This window comes from Sminthopsis crassicaudata, chromosome 4, assembly GCF_048593235.1.
Source record: "Sminthopsis crassicaudata isolate SCR6 chromosome 4, ASM4859323v1, whole genome shotgun sequence".
In the NCBI taxonomy this organism is placed as follows: domain Eukaryota; kingdom Metazoa; phylum Chordata; class Mammalia; order Dasyuromorphia; family Dasyuridae; genus Sminthopsis; species Sminthopsis crassicaudata.
The window spans coordinates 272,341,139-272,363,834 of NC_133620.1; the positions used below are offsets into that span (position 1 = coordinate 272,341,139).

The 22,696-nt window shown below is 35.6% G+C and overlaps 1 protein-coding gene across 4 annotated transcripts in view; it reads left to right on the forward strand.

Moving 5' to 3' along the window:
- CLIC5 (chloride intracellular channel 5) overlaps window positions 1–22,696 on the forward strand; it is a 241,100-nt gene that overhangs the window by 164,403 nt on the left and 54,001 nt on the right. For all 4 annotated transcript variants that reach the window (XM_074310752.1, XM_074310755.1, XM_074310754.1 and 1 more), the window contains one exon: window positions 19,687–19,796. In XM_074310752.1, the coding sequence (XP_074166853.1) occupies window positions 19,687–19,796 (110 nt within the window). The remainder of the gene's footprint in view (window positions 1–19,686; window positions 19,797–22,696) is intronic.

Below are 22,696 nucleotides of genomic sequence, written 5' to 3' on the forward strand. Positions count from 1 at the left end.
CAACCAAATGTGGTCTGACAACCCAGAAGGAAATGTGTTTCATTATCTTTTCTCCAGGACCAAGATTGGTCATCCTAGTTAATCAGAAATTAGTTGCCTTTCTGTACTGTTTTAATATGAATAATTAAAATATTTTTTATAAATTATCTTGTTCTCTACTTGCTTTGTTCTCCATCAGTTAACACAAATTTTTCCATGTCTCTCTGAATTCCTCAATAATAATAATAATATTTACAGTTAGCATTTATATAACACCTACTATGTATCTGGTACTATGCTAAGCACTTTACAAATATTATTTCATTGATCTATACAATAGTCCCAGGAAGGTAGGTTTTATAATCATTCCCATTTTACAGATGGGAAGTCTGAGGCAAGTAGATGTTAAGTGACATGCCTGGGGTAACACAATTAGCAGTTTCCAATGAGATTACATCTGAACTCAATTCTTCCCTGTTCCAGGTCCAGTGCTCTCTCTACTATTTAACTCCCACTATTTGTTTTCTAGTTTTTTTTTTTTTTTTTTTTAACAGTACAGATGAGCCAGTTAGGTGATTCAATAGATAGAGCATTGGGCTGGCTTTCATACCCATCTTCCTATATTTAAATCTGCCCTCAGACACTAGTTTGTGTGACACTAGACAAGTCATTAAATATAGTTTGCCTCAGTTCCCTCATCTGTAAAGTGATCTAAAGAAGGACATTGCAAAGTATCTCTGCCAAAAAATATTCAATGGGGTCTTAAAGAGGTGAACGTAATTGAAATAACTAAAAAACAATAATAGTATAGATAGTGTTCCATTATATTTTGATGTCCCCCTTTTTTTTTCCCTAGCCATTTCCCCAATCAATAGGATCTAGTTGATGTATGTTTGTGGGGTTTTTTTTTTTTTTAAATACGAATCTGTCAAATATCAGCCAATCATGAACTGACCAACTTTCTTTTGTGGTTGTTATTGTTGTCATTTGATTACCACAAAAAGTAGTCCAAACAAGCAGTCAGAATTCTAATACACAGAGGAGCTCCACATATGATTACATTACAGCTGAGAAAATTTTATAACAAAATTCTTGTTGGGCTCAATAACTAGATCTTTATGACTAGAATCTCAATTAAATATATGTTAAATCAAATTCTATGCTCTAATTCTAGAATAAATTAGCTTATTTGGTAACATAATTAAAGGAGAAAGTTCTAACATCCCAACTGCTTACAATTAAATTTTTTTTGCACATATATTATTTAAAATTTTATTGATAGTTTTTGTTTTTATATTATACTTCTTTTTCAATAAATCCTTCTCCCTTCACCTCTTGAGAGCTATCTCTTATAACAACAAATAAAAAGGAGAGGAGGAAACAGTTCAAGAAAGCTAATTAACGCATCAGTTAATGCCAACATTTGTGGAGGCATTTCCCAAATAACGGTTATCTACTTTGTTTTCCATTCTCTGCAACCATTAAAAAAAGCATTATTTTGACTATGAATATTTTAGTTTACATGGAATCTTTTTCCATCTGTGATCTCTTTCAGATGGTTTTTTTTATATGTATATCTATATATACATTTATTAATAAGATCTATCTCTATATCAGAAATCATGGCCATTTTAGTCATTTTCTTAAGGTAATTCCAAATTGCTTTCCAGAATGGTTGAACAGTGTATTAATTTGCTTGTAGTGCCACAATCCCTTAATTACTGCCTATTTCCATCTCTGGTGATTTTTACTCCCTGGATGGATAGGAATTGAAACCTTAGGGTGATTCCCATCTTTTATTACTAATGATTTGGAGCCATCTATCATATCATTCTGAACACTTTAGAACCCTTTTGAAAACCATTCATAAGGATCTAGATGCAGGAAGTGCTGTACTTAGATAGATTTCAGTTCAAATATGGATCTTTTGTGATCTTTTTTATTGTTATAGGTGTGAAATGTATCTGATCTGGCATGGTTCATTTTTTTTTTTTATCAAGTGCTTCATAGCTTTTAAAACATCTGTATCACAACAGTCCCTGTGGGATAGTCCAGTTATTTTAATATTATTTTAATAATAATAATATTACAGGCGATAAAAATGAGACGGGGTGAAGTGATTTATTTCAAGTGTCTGAGTCTTGGCTCAAACCCAGGCTTCTTTGATTCATTAAATCTAACTTTTTCTCCCTTACATTTCATTGTCTTTATAATCCCTAATAGGAATGCTTAGGGGCTGACTGTATGATGTATCTGGTATCAGGACATTCTGTACCTGGGTGATGGCCACCTGCGATTTCACATATTGATATGAAATATAAGAAAATGAAACAGGTAGTGGAGTTAGTTGTTTATAAGTTTTTAACCCCGGATGTGTGTGTGTGTGTGTGTGTGTGTGTGTGTGTATTTTCACCTATATAGGTGTACCTCCTATTTTCACCTATTTTCACCTATATAGGTGTACCTTACCTAATATGATTCATTGGTCTTTTGACATCACAACCCTTGGATGAAGGAAACATTATCGTAGGAACAGAGCTAAGGAAAGAAACTAAGGGTTTCCTAGCAAGATAAGAGAGAGAAGAAGCCAGAGCTTCTCAATTCTAGGGGACTGAGATGGCAGGGTGGGATTTAGTGGGATAGGAGTGGTTATAGGAATGGGCTATTTACATATTAATCATTTAATTGGGAACATTATGTTGAGGATAGGCTATATTATCTTTAACATCTTAAATATATTATTATAATAATGACATTAATTGCGGCAACTCATACAGACAAGCTTTGCAGAGCCTGATAGTTAAATGTTCAATGAAAATGTGTATACCTCAGAAATTGGCAAATTGCTACATATTGGGGCTTGATTTATTGTTTTATTGATTGTCTAGACTTAAGGCAACAATGAAAAAATGTTAATAATACAGATTAAACTTAAACTTTTTTTGCATACGTTTTTTTTCGCCTTGGAGAGCTGGTTATTAAACATTTACCAGAATGCTGTTAAGGCAGAATTGCAGAATTAGGTTTTTGTTTTTGTTTGTTTGTTTTTTCTTAATAGGAATATAGTAAAATAGAATGTTTCCTTCCCTTTTCAGAAGTTTGGGAAAAAGTTTTCATTTCTGTTTTAAGTCCTAGGGAATTAAAAAAGCCAAGTTGTTTTTTAATTATAGTTTGCTTTGGAGTAGGTGTATAATGTAGCTGCTAGCAAATTAAGAATGATCTTCTCTCAATTGAAAAGACAAAATGAACTCTTCCTTGGAATCCTTGCACTATGCAATTGGAATATTTATCATGTTTAAGTCTCCATTTCTAAAACTGCAGCAAAATTTGTTGATTTTATAATATTAATCTGATAGGCCCACATCAAAAGAAAATATTTTTCTGATAAAGAAAGAGCTTGGGCAAATCATCTTATCTTTTCTTGGTCATAAGCCTCATTAGTAAGAAAAAGGGAATTGGAGTAAAAGATCTCTTTGCACTCCACCAGCACTAACCTTGTTTATGTTGAATGGGGAGAAGCAAAATCCAAATTTTTTTTTTGTGTAGCAGAGATAGGGAGGTGAAGAAATTTCTGTCTAGGCTCTAGGGAATGTTGATGTCCCATCTCAGTAGGCAGAATGAATCTTAAATACTGAAGTATAGAAAAAGTGTCCATGAAAACGAGGGCAACCAATCTGGGAAATGATGATAAATGTTTAACAATGGGCTAGGAAGAGGAGAAGGAGTAATGCAAAATTTAATATCCATTATTTGGTATATGTTGAACAATGGACTGGGGGGGGAGGAAAGGGAGTAATACAAAATTTAATCTCTATTATTAATATTTTCTTCATCTCTTTTTGTTTTTGCAAGGCAATTGGGGTTAAATGACTTTTTCAGCATCACACAGCTAGGAATTGTTAAGTATCTGAGGCTATATTTGAACTCAGGACCTCCTGACTCCAAGACCAGTGCTGTATTTACTGCATCATCTATCTGCCTCTCTCTTTTGCTTTATTAAGATTAGATAAAAAACAAGTCAATCAAGGCCCTGATGTATAAGCAATTGCTAATTTCCAAGGTGAAAATTTTATAATCCTCTCAGTATACTCTTAAATGATCTTCTCTTCTCCCATGTCTTTTTTTTTTTCTGTATTAGAAAGAAGTGGCAAGAAATCAAGCTGATACCAAGAATTTATATTTAAAAATCAAATTGCTGGGGGAGCTAGGAGGTGCAGTGGATAGAACATCAACTCTGAAGTCAGGATGACCTGAGTCCAAATCTGGCCTCAGACACTTAACACTTCCTAGCTGTGTGACCCTGGGCAAGTCACTTAACCCCAATTGCCTGAGGGGGGAATCAAATTGCAGGGGATATCCTGGGGGCTGTGCAAGTGCTACTTGAGCTCTTATTTTCATCCATAGGAATATATGACTATCATAAATGTGCATTCTATTCCTAGGGCAGGGATTGTGGGCCGTTTTGTTTTCTTTAACATTTTTGTCTTTGACTCAGAGTCTAGGAGGCAATTTGGTCCAAAGGATAGGGAACCAATCTCCAAATCTGGAAGACTTGGATTCACTGCTCTGTGTTTGCTTGCATACTAGCTGGGTGATCTTGGTCAAGTCATTTCTTAGTACCCCAGGAAATTCTTTAAGACTAACATTTAAAGAACAACCCCTATACTATTATCTTTATTATTTTAGGGACATATGCTAATAACATCATAATTAGATATACATTCCCTAACTCTGCTCCAAACCCCAACTTCTATAATAGTGTCATGCATATTGGGGTTGGGGTAGATTATAAACCTTGGTTTCTTTTTTAAAAATAATTTTATTGAAATGTTTTGTTTTACATTGCTTAAATTTCACTAGTGTGACCCTAAGCAAATCACTTAACTCTGCCTCAATTTCCTCCTTTGCAAAATGAGCTGGAGAAGGAAACAGTAAACCTACTTTAGTATCTTGGCCAAGAAAACTCCAAATGGAGTCACAGAGTTGGACGTGACTGAAATGACTGAACAACAATAGCAATAACAATAAAGGGGATCACACAAGATAATTTAGAGTCACCTAACCAGTATGTATCCAAGGTGAATACCAAGGCTAGAGCTCTTTGACCCTAGTGTCCATTCTCTACCCATTGTACCACAGATCTTTGCCTTGCCTCAAGGGCTTAATTAAATGCCTGGTGAAATGAATCCAGAACAATGATTCTGAGTTGTCTTAAGAGCTCTATTCTCAATAGTTGATTTAGCAATATTCAGTCGGCTCCCTGAGCAATAAGAGCTAACAAATAAATCTCAGGAAAGGTTTTAAGAGTGAGTTTCAAAACAAAAGGGAAGCTTGGTGCTTAGCTACTCACTCATTCTTCATCTATTTTTGGAGAAACCCTTGGCTGAGTTCCCTCCACCTGAGCTTGTGTGTGTGTGTGGGAGATGCTAAAAAATGCTGCTGTCTCTGATTGATTCTTATCATAGAGCATATTGTCATTGCCAGAAGCTATATTCCCAGAGGCAGAGCCAGGAGGGCAGAGTAAAGGCAGGGACTTGCCTGATCTCTCCCCCAAAGCCCTCCAATGACCTTTAAATAAACAAATTCTTAGAGTGCCAGAACCCACAAAAAGATGAAGTGAAACAATTTTTCCAGCCCAAGACAATTCAGAGGACTCTGGTCATCTGGGTTCAAAGGAGTGCTCGTGTTTGCTCACAAACCAGTGAGTACAAGAGAGTAGTAAACACAGCTCTCTCTGGATCATACTACCTTGAAAGAACCCAAAACTTAAAATTTCCCAGAATTACCTCTGAAAATAGCTGCATAAAAAACCCTAAAGCTTGATATAGTGCCCACTCGGAGAAGCAGAGTCCTACTTTAGCAGAGTTAAAAGTCAAGTAATAAATTGGAAAATGAGCAAACAGCAGAAAAAAGATCCTGACCATAGAAAGTTACTACGGTAACAGGGAAGATCAAAACACAAACTCAGAAGAAGACAACAAAGGCAAAATTCTACAAAACCATGAATTGATCTCAGGTCATGGAAGGATTTTAAAAATCAAGTAAGAGAGATAAAGGAAAAATTAGGAAGAGAAATGAGAGTGATGCAAGAAAATCATGAAAAAAAGTAAACAACTTGGCAAAGGAGACACAAAAATTACTGGAAAAAAAAATAGGCCAAATGGTTAAAGAGGCATAAAAATTCACTAATGACTATGAGGTATCAAGGACAAATTAAACAAAATCAAAAGAATGAAAAAAATAGAAGAAAATGTGAAATATCTCATTTGAAAAACAACTGACCTGGAAAATAAATTATTTAAGAATTATTGAACCTGAAAGTCATGATCAAAAAAAAAAAAAAAGATTCTTAGATATCATTTCTCAAGAAATTATCAAGGAAAAATGCCCTGATACTCTAGAGAGTAAAATAGAAATTGAAAAAACCCACTGATCACTTTTTGAAAGAGATCCCAAAATGAAAATTCCCAGCAATAGTATAACCAAATTCCAGGCCTTCCAAATCAAGGAGAAAATAGTGCAAGCAGCCAAAAAGAAATAATTCAGATATGGTGGAATCTCAATCGAGATAACACATGATTTAGCACCTTCTACATTAAAGGACCATAAATTGTAAAATTTGATATTCTGAAAAGCAAAAGAGTTAGGATTACAACCGATGTTGTAATTGATGGCAGGCAGGAGAATTATCATTCAATGGAAATCAAAGATTTTCAAGAATTTCTGTGGAAAAGAGAAAAGCTGAATAGAATATTTTTATTTCAAATATAAAATAAAAAAAGAAGCCTAAAAAGGTAAATGGGGAAGATAAATAACAAGGAATTTGATAAAATTAACTTGTTTTCATATTCTATATATGGGAAAATTATATTTTTAATAACTAAAATTTATTAGGGAAGGTACAAATTGAATGTGAATGATATATGATTGTCTAAAAAAATCAAGGGATGAGAAAGAAGAATGCACTAGGAGGGAGGGGAAAGGAAGAGGGAGAGTAGAATAAGTTAACTGACATAAAAGAATCCTGAAAGAGATTTTATAGTGGAGGAGAAAATGGGGGAAGCAGGGAGAGAACACATGAACCTTACTCTCATTGGAATTGGCTCAAAAAGGCAATAATATACTCAGTTTGGGATAGAAATATATTTTATCATACAGGAAAGTAGGAGGGGAAGGGGATAAGAGAAAGGTAAGACAGAGGCAATAGAAGGGAGAGCACTTTGAGAAAGTAGAAGTCAGAAGCAAAACATTTTTGAAAATGGATAGGGTAGAAGAAGAGAGAGGATGATAAACAAGGAGAATATAAGATGGGGGTGGGTGGGAAATACAGAGTTGTTCATTATTACTATGGAAAAAAATTACAGTGAGTTCCTCTGATAAAGACTTCATTCTTCAAACATATAGAAAAGTGAGTCAAATTTATAGAAATAAGAGCCAATTTTCAACTGATAAATGGCCAAAGGATAAGAATAGACAGTTTTGAGAAAAAGTAATCAAAGCTATATGTAGTCACATAAAAAATGCTGTAACTCACTATTGATGAGGAATTCAAATAAAAAAAAAAAAACAACCTCTGAATACTATCTCATACCTGTCAAATTAGTCAGTATGATAGTAAAGGAAAATGAGAAATGTTAGAGGGGATGTGTAAAAATTAAAACACTAATACACTATTGGCAAAGTTGTATACTAATTCATTCATTGTGGAAAGTAATTGGAACTATGCCCAGAGGGCTATAAAACCATGCATACCCTTTGACCAAGCAATATCACTGCTATGTCTGTCTCACAAAGACATAAGAACAAAAAGAAAAATGAACTATAAATACAAAAAAAATTATAGTAGCTCTTTTAGTAGTTTCAAAGAATTAGAAAATGAAAGGATGCTTGTCCATCACTTGAGGAATGACTGAACAAGTTGCTGTATATGATTGTGATGAAATACTAGTGTGCTTTAAGAAGTGCTGAGCAAGATGCTCTCAGAAAAACCTGGACTTATAGGAACTGATGCAAAGTAAAGTTAGCAAAACAAAGAGAACATTGTACACAGTGACAGTAATATTTTATGATGCTCTTCTGTGAATAACAAATATTCTCAGCAATATAATGATCCAAGACAATTCTGTAGGTCTGTTGATGAAAGGTGCTATTTCTTTCCATAGTAAGAACTAATATAGCCTGAATGCAGATTAAAGATTCTTTTTCTTTATTTACTTTGTTTTGGGGGGAGTGTTTTTGTCTGTGCTCTGTTTCACTCAATGACTTACATCGAAGTGTTTTGTATGACTACACATGTATAATCTATGTCAAATTGCTTTTCTTCTCAATGAGGAAGAGCAAGGAAGGAAGGGAAAGAATATGAAACTCAAAATTTTAGGGAGGGAAATGTTAAAATTGTTTTTCTATGTAATTGGGGAAAAATAAAATATTAAATAAGGGTTTTAAAAAGAGAAATAAAAATCACCCACAAGGAAATAGAAGCCATTTCCCCTCAGGGTTTATTCTCTGGATGTGCTCTATGTGGCTTCCCCTTGGTCTTCCAACTTTGCTTTTAAACTCAAACTCACATTTCCTGCCAGGATCTTGGCAGTATTGTGTTGATTTCTGATTTTGAACTTCAGAGGCTGCTGGATAATGTTAAGTTTGGAATAAGGAAGTTTTAATGCTACTTCAGACACTTAGTTGTAGGATACTGGGTAAGTCACTTGATTTGTAAAATGGGAATAATAACTATATCTGCCTTATAGAGTTGTTGGGAAGATCAGAAGAGATGATATTTTGTCAAATGTTTTAGAAATTTTCTTATACAATGTTTTATTTTTCCCCCTGTTACATGTAAAGACAAATTTTAACATTTATATATTTTTTTAATTTGAGTTGTTTTGGAAACTTTTAAAGCATTTATATAAATTCTAACTGTTTGACCTTGACTTTTACTGGTGGCTGGTTTTATCTTTAATATTTGAACCCTTCATGATTCCATATGCGTACAACATAAAGTACAAATATAAATACAGATAAAGTGCTATGGGAATACAGAAGAGAGAGAAATTGTATAGAGAGGCAGAGCCAGGGATAGTTTTGTCAAGAAGGTAACAAATGAGTCAGTATTAAATGTTAGAACTGGTGGGTCCATAGAGATAACCTTAGAAATCATTAAGCTCAGGCTATTGAAGGCAGCATGGTATAGTGGAAAGAACACAGAATTTACAGTTGCAGGATATGAATTTGAATCTTGGCTTTTTGGTTTGACTTTCTGTATTATTTTTAGGCAGCACAAAACCTCTCGGGGCTTTAATTTCCTCAGGAAACCGGACTTGTTCAGTCTTTTTAATCATATCCAACTCTTCATGACTGGGGTGTTCGTGGGAAAGATACTGGAGTGGTTCGCCATTTTCTTTCTCTAGTTCATTTTACAGATGAGGAAAATGAGGCAAAATGGATTAGATGACTTGCCCAGGGTCACACAGCTAGTAAATGTCTAAGGCCATATTTAAACTCAGAATAATGAGTCTTCTTGACTCCAGGGCCAGCATTCTACCTTCTGTGCCTCCTAGCCACTGGCCTTAAATATTTCTAAATTCCTTTCCCTTCTGGGATCTAAATTCTCTCAAACCTGCATGCCTTCCCCATTTTAAAGATAAAGAAACAGAGGCATAGGGATAAAATAACTTGCTTAAGGTCACAGAGGATATAATGATGATGTCCATCACCACCCCCAGAATTAGGGCTCACAAGAAAATCTTCTCATTCCTAATCTGATTTTGCCTGTACTCAGCTAGGGTGACTCTAAAAGGGTTAATAAGAAAATTCATTCCATCAGAAAATTCTCTGTTCCTTCCAGATTTTGATTAATCAAAATTTTACTGTTTATGAAGAAATAGGAGCATATGTTGTTCCAAATACTTCTTCCAGAAACAACAACAACAAAAAACCATCCCAATAATCTCCCACCTCCAAATTAATTAAAGGGAAGTTTGTGTGTTTGTTTTGAAGTCATAACACTTGAACTAAGGAACTAAAGTAATTTAAAATAAAGGATTACGTGGAAATTAAAACCATTTGTTTGCAGTGATATTCATGCCCATTTGCCTGTGGCAACTACTGTATTGAAAAGAAAAAAGAAAAGTTTCTTAATAAATTGAGGAGTTGATAGGTGACTTTATTCCTAAATAGAGTAGGTGGCCATCTCTGTGGTAAGACTTTAGAGACTTCAGGAAGTTGACAATGTTGCCTCAATTGCTTCATTACATCTTAAGAAAATAATCAGGTATACCAGAAAAAGTATTGGTCTTAGAGTCAGAAGACTGAGTTCTAGCTCTAATTCTATTCATTTAAATTTCTCTCCATCTCAATTTTATCATCTTTAAAGTGAAGATAATAATATTTTTGTTATTGTAAGGAAAGTGCATTCATTTATTTTACACAGGTGAGAAATGATATTATTAGACTTTTCTATTTATAATGGATTGGTGAATTTGTGAAAGTACACAATGAACGTACAAAGATGACCCATTCATCTCTTTCTCCTATGGTGAGATCCTTGTCATTGTCCTGTAATTACAGGGCTCTATCCAATGTCTTGGGGTCCTTCTATTAGATTTTCACATTGTGTGAACATCAATAATGCAACTATTCTATTTTTCACTATTTCGAGCTGTTGCTACACTGTCAAACTATCTCTTGTCCGGTTCACATATGTCTCTGATAATATCTTTATACAGAGTGCTTTTTCAGCATGGTTTTTTTTTTTTTTTTGTTAGTAAATACATTACCACCTATTTATATTTCTGAACCCTTAGGTGACTTCTATAAATTTCTGTAGTGGTTTTACATCTTTTTTCTTTTTTAGGTTTAACCAATTTTTTAAAGACTAAAATGAAATCTAGGTTTATTGTAGGTTCTTTTTGTTTTTCAAAGAGTGCAACAATAAGGCCTTTAACTTGCCCGACTTCCTGTGACAGAACTTCTGGTCCCTTGAAGTCTGACATTTTTTTTTTCTGATTGTTCTATGCACCTAAGCCTTGCTTCACAATTAAGCCATGACTCTCTTGCATTTTAGGATTACACAGGCTTTTGTATGTCTTTTGTATTTGTATTTCTTCACTTGACAATATTTCTTGAGATCTGTAAACTTTGGACAAGGAATCAGGCTATCTATATTAAAAATTTGAGTATCCATATAGACCCAAGGAAAATGGGGAACCTTGGTTATCATCATTTTAAAGCATAGAAATTAGTATGAAGTTTAGGATGTGTGTGTCAAGATATTTTAGACATATCTGTAGGACTCGCATGCCAGATCTGTTTGCATGAGAGGTCCTTCAGATGCATGTCAAAGAAATGACTCCATGACCAAGTGCTGGAAATAATTCCCCAACATCTTGAATAACAAATGAAAAAGTATGTCAGGAGAAGAAAAGGAAAACTTTTTGACAGTGGTCTAATTGAGTGGAAAACTTGTTTCCTCTATCAGGTTTGAGGATTCTCCCAAGGGGAGATTTATGCAAGAAGGGCGTCTCTTTGGAATTAAGACCATGTGGGAAGGAATTCTTTTTATTTGAGGCTGTAGATTTGTATCTGATTTTGGTTTCCTGTGCTTGGGTACATTGCTGGGACAGAAGGATTCAAACCCGCCTTGCTGTTCCAAGTATTAGGTTCAGTGAGAAAGCCTAAAGAATAACATGTCTATATAATAAATATTTGTGGGGGGAAAAGTTCCTGGTGTTCTCGAGCAAGACAAAGGCTTACATTAGACTTCAGTAGCAGATTCTCAGGAAGCAGCAATGGGGGGGTCAAAGACCCATTTTTCATTCCATCTTTCATTTTGTAACATTGGTTCCTGATATAAGCAAAATAATCTTTGACTACTCTTACTTGAAATTTTCTGCTTCAAACAAAAGTCTAATGGTGGTTTAGAATTTTATTTTTCTCCCAGACCTATGATTTTATGGTATGAAGAGCTTCCATCATGGAAATGTCCTCCATTAATACAGATTGGCAACTCACTTATAATTTATAGTCAGAGAGAGTTGTCTGGATTGCTAGAAGCAGTGGTGATCAGGAGAAGATGACTAGGGAGTAGAATAAAGCATGACAGGAGCTAGAAGTGGTAGAGAGGAGGAGTGGAAATCAAGAAAATGTTGGGATAGGATAAGTGGTGGAGAAGCTGAAAGATATGGTAACCATAGCACAATGGAAGAGCAGAAAGAAATCTCTATCCATAAAACTGCATGGAAGGAGGAGAGGTATTGCAGCAAATAGAAAGAACCCGGGTCCTATATTAGGAGGACCTGGGGCTCAAATCCCCAAATTACCTATCAGGACCTCTATAACCTTTCTTCTCTGGATCTCATTTTCTTAAATTATAAAAGAAATGTGGACTAGATGGTGTCTAAGTTTTCTTCCAGCATTATATGAGAATAGAAATATATTTAGGTGAAAAACATGAGCCGAGCTCACCCAAGATGGCTCCAGGCTTATTGATGAAGACCATTAATAATAATAATAGCCAGCATTTATATAGCACTTATTCTGGGCCAGACACTACATTAAGAGCTTTACAACAATCACATTTGATCCTCCCAACAAGCCTAGGAGGGAGGTGCTATTATCTCCACTTTTCAGGTCAGGAAACTGAGGCAAGAAGGGTTAGGTCACTTGCCCAGGTTAATAAAACTAATAAGTGTTCAAGGCAGATATAAAAGGAAATTACTTTTTCCATCATACTGACTTTTGTTTGCTTTTATTCCATGGTTTTAATTATGTCTAACTCTTCATGATCCCATTTGAAATTTTCTGGGCAATGATACTGTAGTGATTCACCATTTAACTTCTTCATTTTACAGATGAGGAAACTGAGGCATGGGGGGGGCAGCGTCATCCAGGTAGTAAGTTTGAATTCAGGTTTTTCTGACTCCTGGTCTGGTGCTCTATCCACTGCACCAACATACTGACAAAAGGAATAGCTTCTTCCTTCCACTGCCCTGTTTCCCTCCTCCCCATCTCAATTCCCATTATAGGACATTTCTGAGGACTCCTCACCCTGTCTGAGAAATCTTTTTTTTTTTAAATTTATTAATTTTATAATTATAAAAATTTTTTCACAGTAAATATATGCATGAGTAATTTTTTTTATAACATTATCCCTTGTATTCATTTTTCCAAATTATCCCCTCCCTCCCTCTATTCCCTCCCCTAGATGACAGGCAATCCCATACATTTTACATGTGTTACAATAAAACCTAGATACAATATATGTGTGTAAATACCACTTTCTTGTTGCACATCAAGCATTAGATTCCGAAGGTATAAGTAACCTGGGTAGATAGACAGTAGTGCTAACAATTTACATTCACTTCCCAGTGTTCCATCTCTGGGTGTTGTTGTTTCTGTCCATTGATCAACTGGAAGTGAGTTGGATCTTCTCTATGTTGAAGATTTCCACTTCCATCCCTGTCTGAGAAATCTTAACTCTCAGGACAGGAATGAGATGAGGGGAAAACTGTCGGGAATACTAGTATAAAACTTATATTGTTTCAGGTCTCCATAAAAACCTAATTGAAGCTTTTCTACTAGAATTTTTTTTTAAACATTTATAGTTTAGTTCCTAGCTAGCTACCATGGTTTTGTAATGGGTTTTTTTCTCTTTTTTCACCCAATGTGTTTTGGCAGAACCAATAACTGCATTGGGCTGGGGATATGACTCCCATCAGACTTAACCTTGCCAGATTTTAAGCTAATCAGACATTCCGATTTCTGCTGCTTTCTCCAGCAGGAGTATTATACCCTACCCTCATTTTAAAGTGTTAGCTTTGAGTCTCCTTAGTTGTTTTTATTATCTTGTTGCTTCTCTACAATTCCTCATAATTATAACTCCGTGGGCCACACTAAAGAATTTTCCTCCTTCACTAGCCATTGCCACAAAACCAAATGATGCGTATTTTGCCCCTCTCTCCAGTAGTAATTACATCTCGTGCTTCTGTTAGAGCTTTACTCCTTACAGACATGATCTAATTTGATATTCATAGTGACCCTCCAAGGGAGGCAAGGGATTATCATTCTCTTCCTTATTTAACGGATGAGGAAATACATACTCATAAAAGTTGAGTGACTTATCAGTATTTGTATTGGACACATCAATCTCCATTTGCCATGGAGACACTGGGGTTCCCATCTCCTCCATTCTTTCTTTTTTCTAGGACCCTCAAGTAAGTTCACTTAACTGGTCCACGTAAGGTAATTTAACTAAAAGAAAGGTTCAGATTTTAGTATTTTGTATATCTTTTACACATGTGAGAAATGATTTTATTATATATTTTTTACTTTAAATGGATTTGTGAATTTATCCATTTTACACCCTGCAAAAATACAGACCAACCAACTTCACCCTTTAAATACAAGTGAAGAGCTCTCCGGTTTCTGTGTGAGCATCTAGGATCAGTCCTCAAGAAAACTAAAGGATGACCATCTTGATAATTGCCTATTAAGTGCTTTCTCATTTCAGCAACCTACCAGGTATTCTGTCAACATTTAAACCAGAAAAAAAATTGGTTCAAATTTAACTGAAATTAAATTGTCCCTAACATGGGGTAAGAGTTTTTGAAATCAGTCAATCTAGCCACCAAATAGCATTTAATACGCCCTTACTAATACCAGGCATATAATAGATTAAAAGAATGAGAGAGAGATTCTGCCTCTTTTTGAAGGAAGCAACATCTATACATGTAAGAAAACACAACATAAATATAAAGTAAATAAAAAGTACTCTGGGGTAACAGAAAGCGCTAAAGTTGGGAAGTCTATACAAAAAGGCTTTATGAAAAAGCTGATGTTTTATTTAACATGTATGGGTCTACCTGCCATCTAGGGAGAGATGGGGGAAGGAGGGGGAAAGTTGGAACAGAAGATTTTGCAACTGTCAATGCTGAAAAATTACCCATGCATAGAAATTGTAAATAAAAAGCTATAATAGAAAAAAGAAAAAGCTGATGTTTAAAATGAGTTTTAAATGATTAAAGAGGCAGCTAGGAGGGCTCAATGAGTAGAACAATGGGCCTGAAGTCAGGAAAACCTGATTTCAAATGTAGTGTCACAAACTTACTATAGCTGTGTGACCTTTAGGGCCAGTCACTTACCTGATGTCTGCCTCGGTTGCCACATTTGTAAAATGAGGATAATAGTATGGTTGTCCCAGGATTGTTGTATCAAATGGAGTAATATTTGTAAAGTACACATATTAGGGTATTTAGTACTTTTTATGTACCAAGCACTATGCGAATTACTTCTTTCTTCCCTCAAATCTGGCCATGGCTTCTTGCAGGGATCTTTGAAAAAACACATAATAAACTCACTTTTAAGTTTAGCAGCTATTCAGTGGGCCAAGGTGTTACTAAAATTAACAATAGTCTGGCTTGAGCAGGTTTGCAGAATAAAGAACTGTCAGTAATTATAGCTCTGTAGGTGACATATGATGCCCAGTCATTTTATCCTCACACATATAATGGAGCCCATGCACACTTAGCTACTTAGGGGGCAGGTCCATTTCCAACATTTGAACAAAGCGAGAAAGGAAGAAGTGATGGGTTGCTTGGTTTGGTTAGGACCGAGGTACAATGCCTATAATTTCATATCCATTACCTCTGTCCAACCCTGGAACAGGTCTGAGTTTTCCATATAACTCTTAAATCTAGGTGAGTATGTAATTGCCAGGAGAGAAATAACTATATAATTTGGTTACTCTCTCCAACTGTGCAACCTATCCAGTTCTGCTTGGGCATCTCTTGACTATTTCCTCCTATAAATAAATTTCTGACTTCCTTCTCCCTCTTTTTTCCCCTTTCCTTTTCATCTCTTTTTCCCTTGCCCCCGTCACACCTCCTCTCCATTTCTCTCTGTATCTCTTTTGTCTCTGTGTGTCTGTCTCTATCTTCCTTCCTCTTCCCCTTCTTCTCTTTCCCCTCTTCCCCCTTATCCCTCCCTCTCTCACTTTCTCTGTCTACCTTTCTCTCTCTCCGTCTCTCTCTCTGTCTTTCTCTGTCTTCCTTCCTCTTCCCCTTCTTCTCCTTTCCCTCCTCCCCTTTTATCCCTCCCTCTCTTACTTTCTCTGTCTCCCCATCTCTCTACCTTTCTCTCTCTCCATCTCCCTCTCTTCTTCTCTGGTATGTCTGTCTCTGTCTTCCTTCCGTCTTCCTCCTATTCCTTCTTCTTCCCCCTCTTCCACCTTCTCTCGTCCCTCTCTCCCTCTCTCTCTCTCTTTCTTTTTCTCTCTCTGTCACTGTCTGTCTCTGTCTCTCTCTCCCTCTCTCTCTCTCTGTCTTTGTCTCTCCCTCCCTCCCCCCCTCTCTCTGTCTCTGTCTCTGTCTCTCCCTCCCTCCCCCCCTCTCTCTGTCTCTGTCTCTCTCTGTCTCTCTTTTTCTCTCTGTCTCTGTCTCTCTTTTTCTCTCTGTCTCCCTCTCCCGCTCTCTCTGTCTGTTTTCCTCTCTTTCTCTCTATGTAAGTGTAAGCCTATGTAAGGCTTTGTAAGCCTTAAAGAGCTTAATTAAGCACTAGCTCATCTATCTCTTTCTATCTTGAGGGCAGCTAGGTGGTACTCTGGATAGAGGACCAGAACTGCACTCAGCTAGACTTGGTTTTAAATCTGGCCTCAGATACTTAGTAGCAGTGTGAACCTGAGCAAGTTTTAACACTGTCTGTCTCAGTTTCTTATCTCTAAAAAGAGGTGGAGAAGGAACTGGAAAACCAGTAAGAGTTGGACATCACTGACTGAAAACAACTCTACATAAGAGTGAGGAGACAAAAAGACACAGACGAGAGAATGAATGAAAGCTCCTGGAAGGCAGGGATTATTTTTTTCTACTTGTTTTTTGTAGCCTCAATGCCTAGCCACCAATGCACTGGGTGCCTTCTTCCTCCATATCTTTATTATTAAATGGATACCAGCACAGACTATGCAGTGCCCTTCCTTCAAAATGCTTTGCTCATGGTTTGCCATCTCTCTAATATTTCTTTTTATGTCGGTTCTGGAGTACAATAGCATCCCACTTAAACATATAGAAAATAGGTTGATTTTTAAAAAAATCTTTATTACAGATTTTTTTTTATCTTTTGGAAAAAAAAGACATTTTTAAAATTTACACAACCAGATTAGACACCTTCTGCAGAAGTAAATACACCCACATTTCTATAGCCTTGAGTAAAGACAGGAATTATTCTGCTGATTTCCAATGAGCTTTTTAAACCTAATCCTACTGACTACAATGAAAGTCCTTCTTCACTGTTACAAGAACCCTCAATATGAGAACTACCCTATTTTTGATAAGATGTTACCAAGAGAAACTACATGGAAAGAATAGTGTCTTTATATCTCAATGTCTTCTAGTACCCTCACTTAAGAACCTCCAATAATACTGTTAATACTTAGCATTTATGTTGAACTTTAAGATTTGCACACCATTTTACAAATATTACTTCATTTTATCCCCACACTAACTCTGCTAGATAGAGCTATCATTATCCTCATTTTACAGATGAGAAAGCTGAGGCAGTTAGACATTAAATGAATTGTCCAGGGTCACACAGCTAGTAAGTGTCTGAGACCATGATCTCAGAACTTGACCCAAAGTATATTATTCTGTGCTACTGTGTTATTCTAAATATTAACATACTGATTTTGCATTATTAAACTTTGGGGGACAATGTGGATTTAATTAAGATTGATTGGTCAATCACTTATCTGTCACATCCTTTAAGACCCAGCTGAAAAGCCACTTCTTTGACAAAGTCTTCTTCAAATTGGGATTTTTTTTTGTTTCTCACATACTATATAAAAAAATTTAACCTAGGTATTTATCATTGTCATTTCTATCAATAGAAGAGTTGTGTGCCTTGAATCTGGGTAGTTTTTTTAAGGTCATATACCAAAAATTCTAATACAAATGGAATTATAATCAGGATAATCTGGTTCAGATTTTGCTTTTGATAACTAGCCATATAACTATTGGACAAATCACTTAACTTCTGTCAGCCTCAGTTTTCTCATTTGTAAAATGAAAGGGGCTGCACTTAATGACTGTCATGTCCCTTATAGCTCTAGCTCTGTGATCTTTAAACTTTTAAATAAATATGGAGGTGAAAGAGGCACTTAATACATAATTTAGATGACAAGTCTATTGGAGAAGTTAAATGGGAAACAGGAGAAACCAAAAAGTATTAGAGGAAGGTGTTCCTGAGTACTATGCAATGATCTGGAAAGGTGAACAGTGTCTATTGTGTGCTGGATGCCTTAGTAAGTGATAAAGGCCATCTCATAAAGGTCTTAGAATTAAGATCTCCCATTTCTTTCCAATGTTGTGCAGTCAGACTGACTTAGGAGCTGGGCCCAGAAAGTGTTCTATCAGTCAGATGATTTTGAAATACAGTTTTCCTTCATGACAATGTGGACTGAACAGCCAGCATGCTTCCACTGCCATTGTGGAGTGAGGAGGAACCATACAAGTTTGAAGGACACTTTTTACTTTTTTTGATTGGTGATACAGAGACTACAGTATTCACTCTCAGATTAGAAAAAGCTGAGTTCAAATCACGCATCAGATACTTATTAGATATGTGACTAGGCATTTGACCCCCTCCCCTTTAGTCTTAGTTTTCTCATCTGTAAAATGAGAATAATAGTAGTATCCCTTTCCCAGGGCTGTGAGGACAAATGAGGTAGCAGATGTGAAACGATTGGCTTCTATAAATACTTGCTAGTACCGCTGGTGGTACATATTATGGTGTGGTCAAATAATTCATTACCATTAGCTAAGCTTCTTACCATCAAGAGATTATTTTTTTTAATAGCTTATAAGCATTATCTCATTTCCCCCCCCTCTAATAATTGCATTTTCCTGAAATACTTCACTATTACCAGTCTGATAATTAAGGTGAGATACAAAAGTCAATGCTGCTTTAGACAATGCTATCTACTATAAAGGTATTATTCTTACAACCAAGAGAGTTTTCAGTAATATTCTTATTTAGGGAGTGAGCAAGATAACATACCCCAATCAGAATGGTGGCTTTTTTCATTTGCTCCTATTTGTTTACTGTTTCTGACAGATGCCCTGATTGTTCTAGCTTTTGTTCAATTGCTCAAGTTATTCTGTTTCAATGTCTACATTTCCATCTGCCTTTTGCAATTTAAACACAAATAGTATTTTTTAGGGTCCTCTCTACTTATTTAAATATGAATAACATTCTTTAAGGTTAAGTTTAAGGTGTAGCTGCAACCTTACTATTCTCCCCTACAGGACATTCCATCTCCTGCCTTCATAGTTAGCCCACATGGTCTCCTCATCACTGCAGGGCTATGAGAACCATGCTGTTTTCTCATGTCATTGGAATTCCCTACAAATTATTAGTTTTTAGAGAAAATGCGTTGGTCCCTCTTATTTCTTCATGTGATATGAGATAAACATATGTATATTTATATATGTATGCATATATATTTATATATTTTTCTTTTGTATATATTTTTGTGCATTTATTTCCTAATGTATGTATTATCCCCTATTGCCCCTCAATAGATTTTTGCCATCTTATGGACCAAGAAGGTTTTATTTTTGGTTTTGTATTCCCAGTCCCTGAAAAACTGCCTCCATTTCTTAATAAATGTTCGTTGGATTGAAATGAATAGAAATGCTTTCTTTTTTTTTTTTTTTTTCATAGGCTGGATCAGATGGTGAAAGCATTGGAAACTGCCCATTCTCTCAGCGTCTCTTCATGATCCTGTGGTTGAAAGGGGTTGTGTTCAATGTCACCACTGTGGACCTAAAAAGGTAATAGAACCACTTAGGAGAGTCACACAGCTCAAGATGGGGATGCCTTTAGCCTGGAACATTTCAAGGAGTGGAGCAGGTTGGAGTCTTTGAATTTCCAGGACTATAAGAACCATGCTTTGACTTTCTCATGTCATTGAAATTCTCTACAGGTTATTAGGTTTTAGAGAAAAAGTATGGGTCCCTCTAATTTCCCCATGTGATGTGACTTCTGTCATTTAAAAAATACATTTTGATTACTGGTTATAAGACATTCAGGCACTTTCTAATAGGAGACCAGATTTGAAGAAAATTAAGCTGTTTATGCTGAACACTCTTTTGTCTCTTACTAATTACCTTCTTAAATTGGGGATGGAAGTGAGATCATCAATCAAGGCTCAGTTCTTAGCTCTCTGCTTTTCTCTTTGTATACCCCCTTTCTTAGTGAGATCATCTTTTCTTTTAGGTTCCTTCTATCTCTTTTTGCTTTCATTCTTAACATCTCTACTCTCATTCATTCATATACATGTATGTAGATATACACATATGGATGTACACGTATGTGTGTATAAATATATATAGATATAGGCATGCATATACATAAATATATAAGTAGGTATATGTATGCATACACATGTATAGGTATATATACATGTAAGTATATATATAAACATACAAAAGTATATATGAAGATCTCTCTTATGTTTATATGCATACATGTTTATTTGCACATATGTGCACATTAATTCATTTACATGTATATATACTTATACATATATTTTTGAATATATATTTTGTCTTGACTAACCTCCTGAGCTCTAACTGCAAATTTCCATCTGTTAAAAAAAACCGTTTTACTTGAATTTTCCACAATCACCTAAAACTCAATGCTCTTTAAACTTACTTACCTTTCACTGTGTATCTCCTGACTCTCCTTATAAACAGGAGCGTAGAGGTGATTTCAATTTGGAATCATAATTAAAATATGCCGTATTTAGACAGACTTAAAACTCTCATTATTGCTTATTTAATACTGATGTTATATGTTCTCTTGGTGTGGATTAAGCCAGGGCACAAGTCCTATCCTTTGCACAAACACACATAGACATAATCACTTTCCACAGTTACCAGAGCTTAGACTGGCACATTGTCAGTATATCCTTGTTGACTTGATTTGACTCACTATGTAGGTCTCTGTAGACCACCATTCTTGCTTGCATCTGTTATTCCTTACTTTTACACCACGCTGAGGGTGTCATTTTTATCATTCCTTTGTCATGCTCAGAAACCTTCAATGGCTCCCTATTGCCAGGCTGTATATATTGACATTGAGGGGCTTCTACATTCTGGCTCTGACTTAAGTTAATTGATTCCAAGCTAATCTCCTGGGGTTTTTCCCCATAAAGGAGAATGTATCATTTAATCTGGACTAACCCTTGTCCTTGATCATTCCCTTCATATACTATTTCCCTCATCTTCTCTTGTCTTTTTGGCTTATCCAAATCCTTCACATTATTAATTAAATCTCGGAATAATGATGATGATAATAATAAGTATCTAGCAGTTGTATGACACTTTTAGGTTTGCGAAGTACTTTATATCTGTTATCTCTTTTGATCTTCACAGCAGCTCTAGGAGGTAGATGTTATTGGTTATTCAGTTATTTTTCAATTGTGTACCACTTAGTGTGATCCCATTTGGGATTTTCTTCACAGAGAGACTAGAGGGATTTGTTATTTTCTTCTCTAGCATTGGACAGCTAGATGACAAAGTAGATAGACCATCAGGATTGGAATCAAAAAGATTCACCTTCATGAATTCAGATCTGCCATCAGATGTTTGCTTGGATCCTGGGCAAGTCACTTACCCCTGTTTGCCTCAATTCCCTCATCTGAAAAATGAGTCAGAAAAGGAAGTGGCAAATAACCCTATTATCTTTGCCAAGAAAACCCTGAATGCGATCACAAAGACTAGGACACAACTGAAAACAACACAGCTTCCTTCCTTGTAAACTTCCTTATAACTTTCTTGTAAAATCCCAAAAGGGCAGTAAGTACTAATTATTGAAAAATAAGATCACTATTACATCTTGGTCACTAGGAATCCAAGAATTGCTTTCTTATATCGTTAGCTCTCAGAAAAAAAGGAGATGAAACTAAACAGGCCCTTTTATTTGTCTGAAGTAAGGAACACATACAGAGTAAACAATGAAACTAAGTAAATGAGATTTTTAAAATGCTTTTGGAAGGTGTGCCACAAAGCACAGCTGGTAAGTGTGTGTATGCTTTAGGAATGGTATGGGAACAGCAATGTAATTGAAATTCTTCCTTGCCTCCTCCCTTGTCCCAAGAATCTCCTCCCCTCCTCCCAATTGATTTCTTTAGAATTTTAATTGACTTCAGGTTGATCTTAATTCCAGTTACTCCCTTCTTATTTTTATAACCCTTCCACTACCACTTTTCCCATTGCCAAGACTCCTAGAAAGAGCCCTTTTTCAAAGAGTGTATTTAAAGAGGAACTCTAACTTCACATCCTTCATACTGAATTTCCCTTCTAATCTTTATTCTTTCCTTTAGGGCAGGGATTCTCAGCCTTTTTAATATTTAATATATGGATATGTTAAAAGTCTGGTAAATCCTATGAACCTCTTCTTACAATAAAGTTTTTAAATGCATAAAATGAAATATATAGTACTATTAAAATTAACAACCACTAATATCAAAATATTTTTTAAAAACAAGTTTCTGGACCCCAGATAAGAATTCTTACTTTAGGGGAATATTTCTCCTTTGTTTCATGCTGTTTCTTTCTTTCTTTTTCAACTCTCACCTGCTCAGGCTGATTGGGCTTATTTATTACTAAGAAACTGTCACAGGCCTGTCACAGCTCTTTTTTTTCCCCCTATGCTGACCATATCTTTT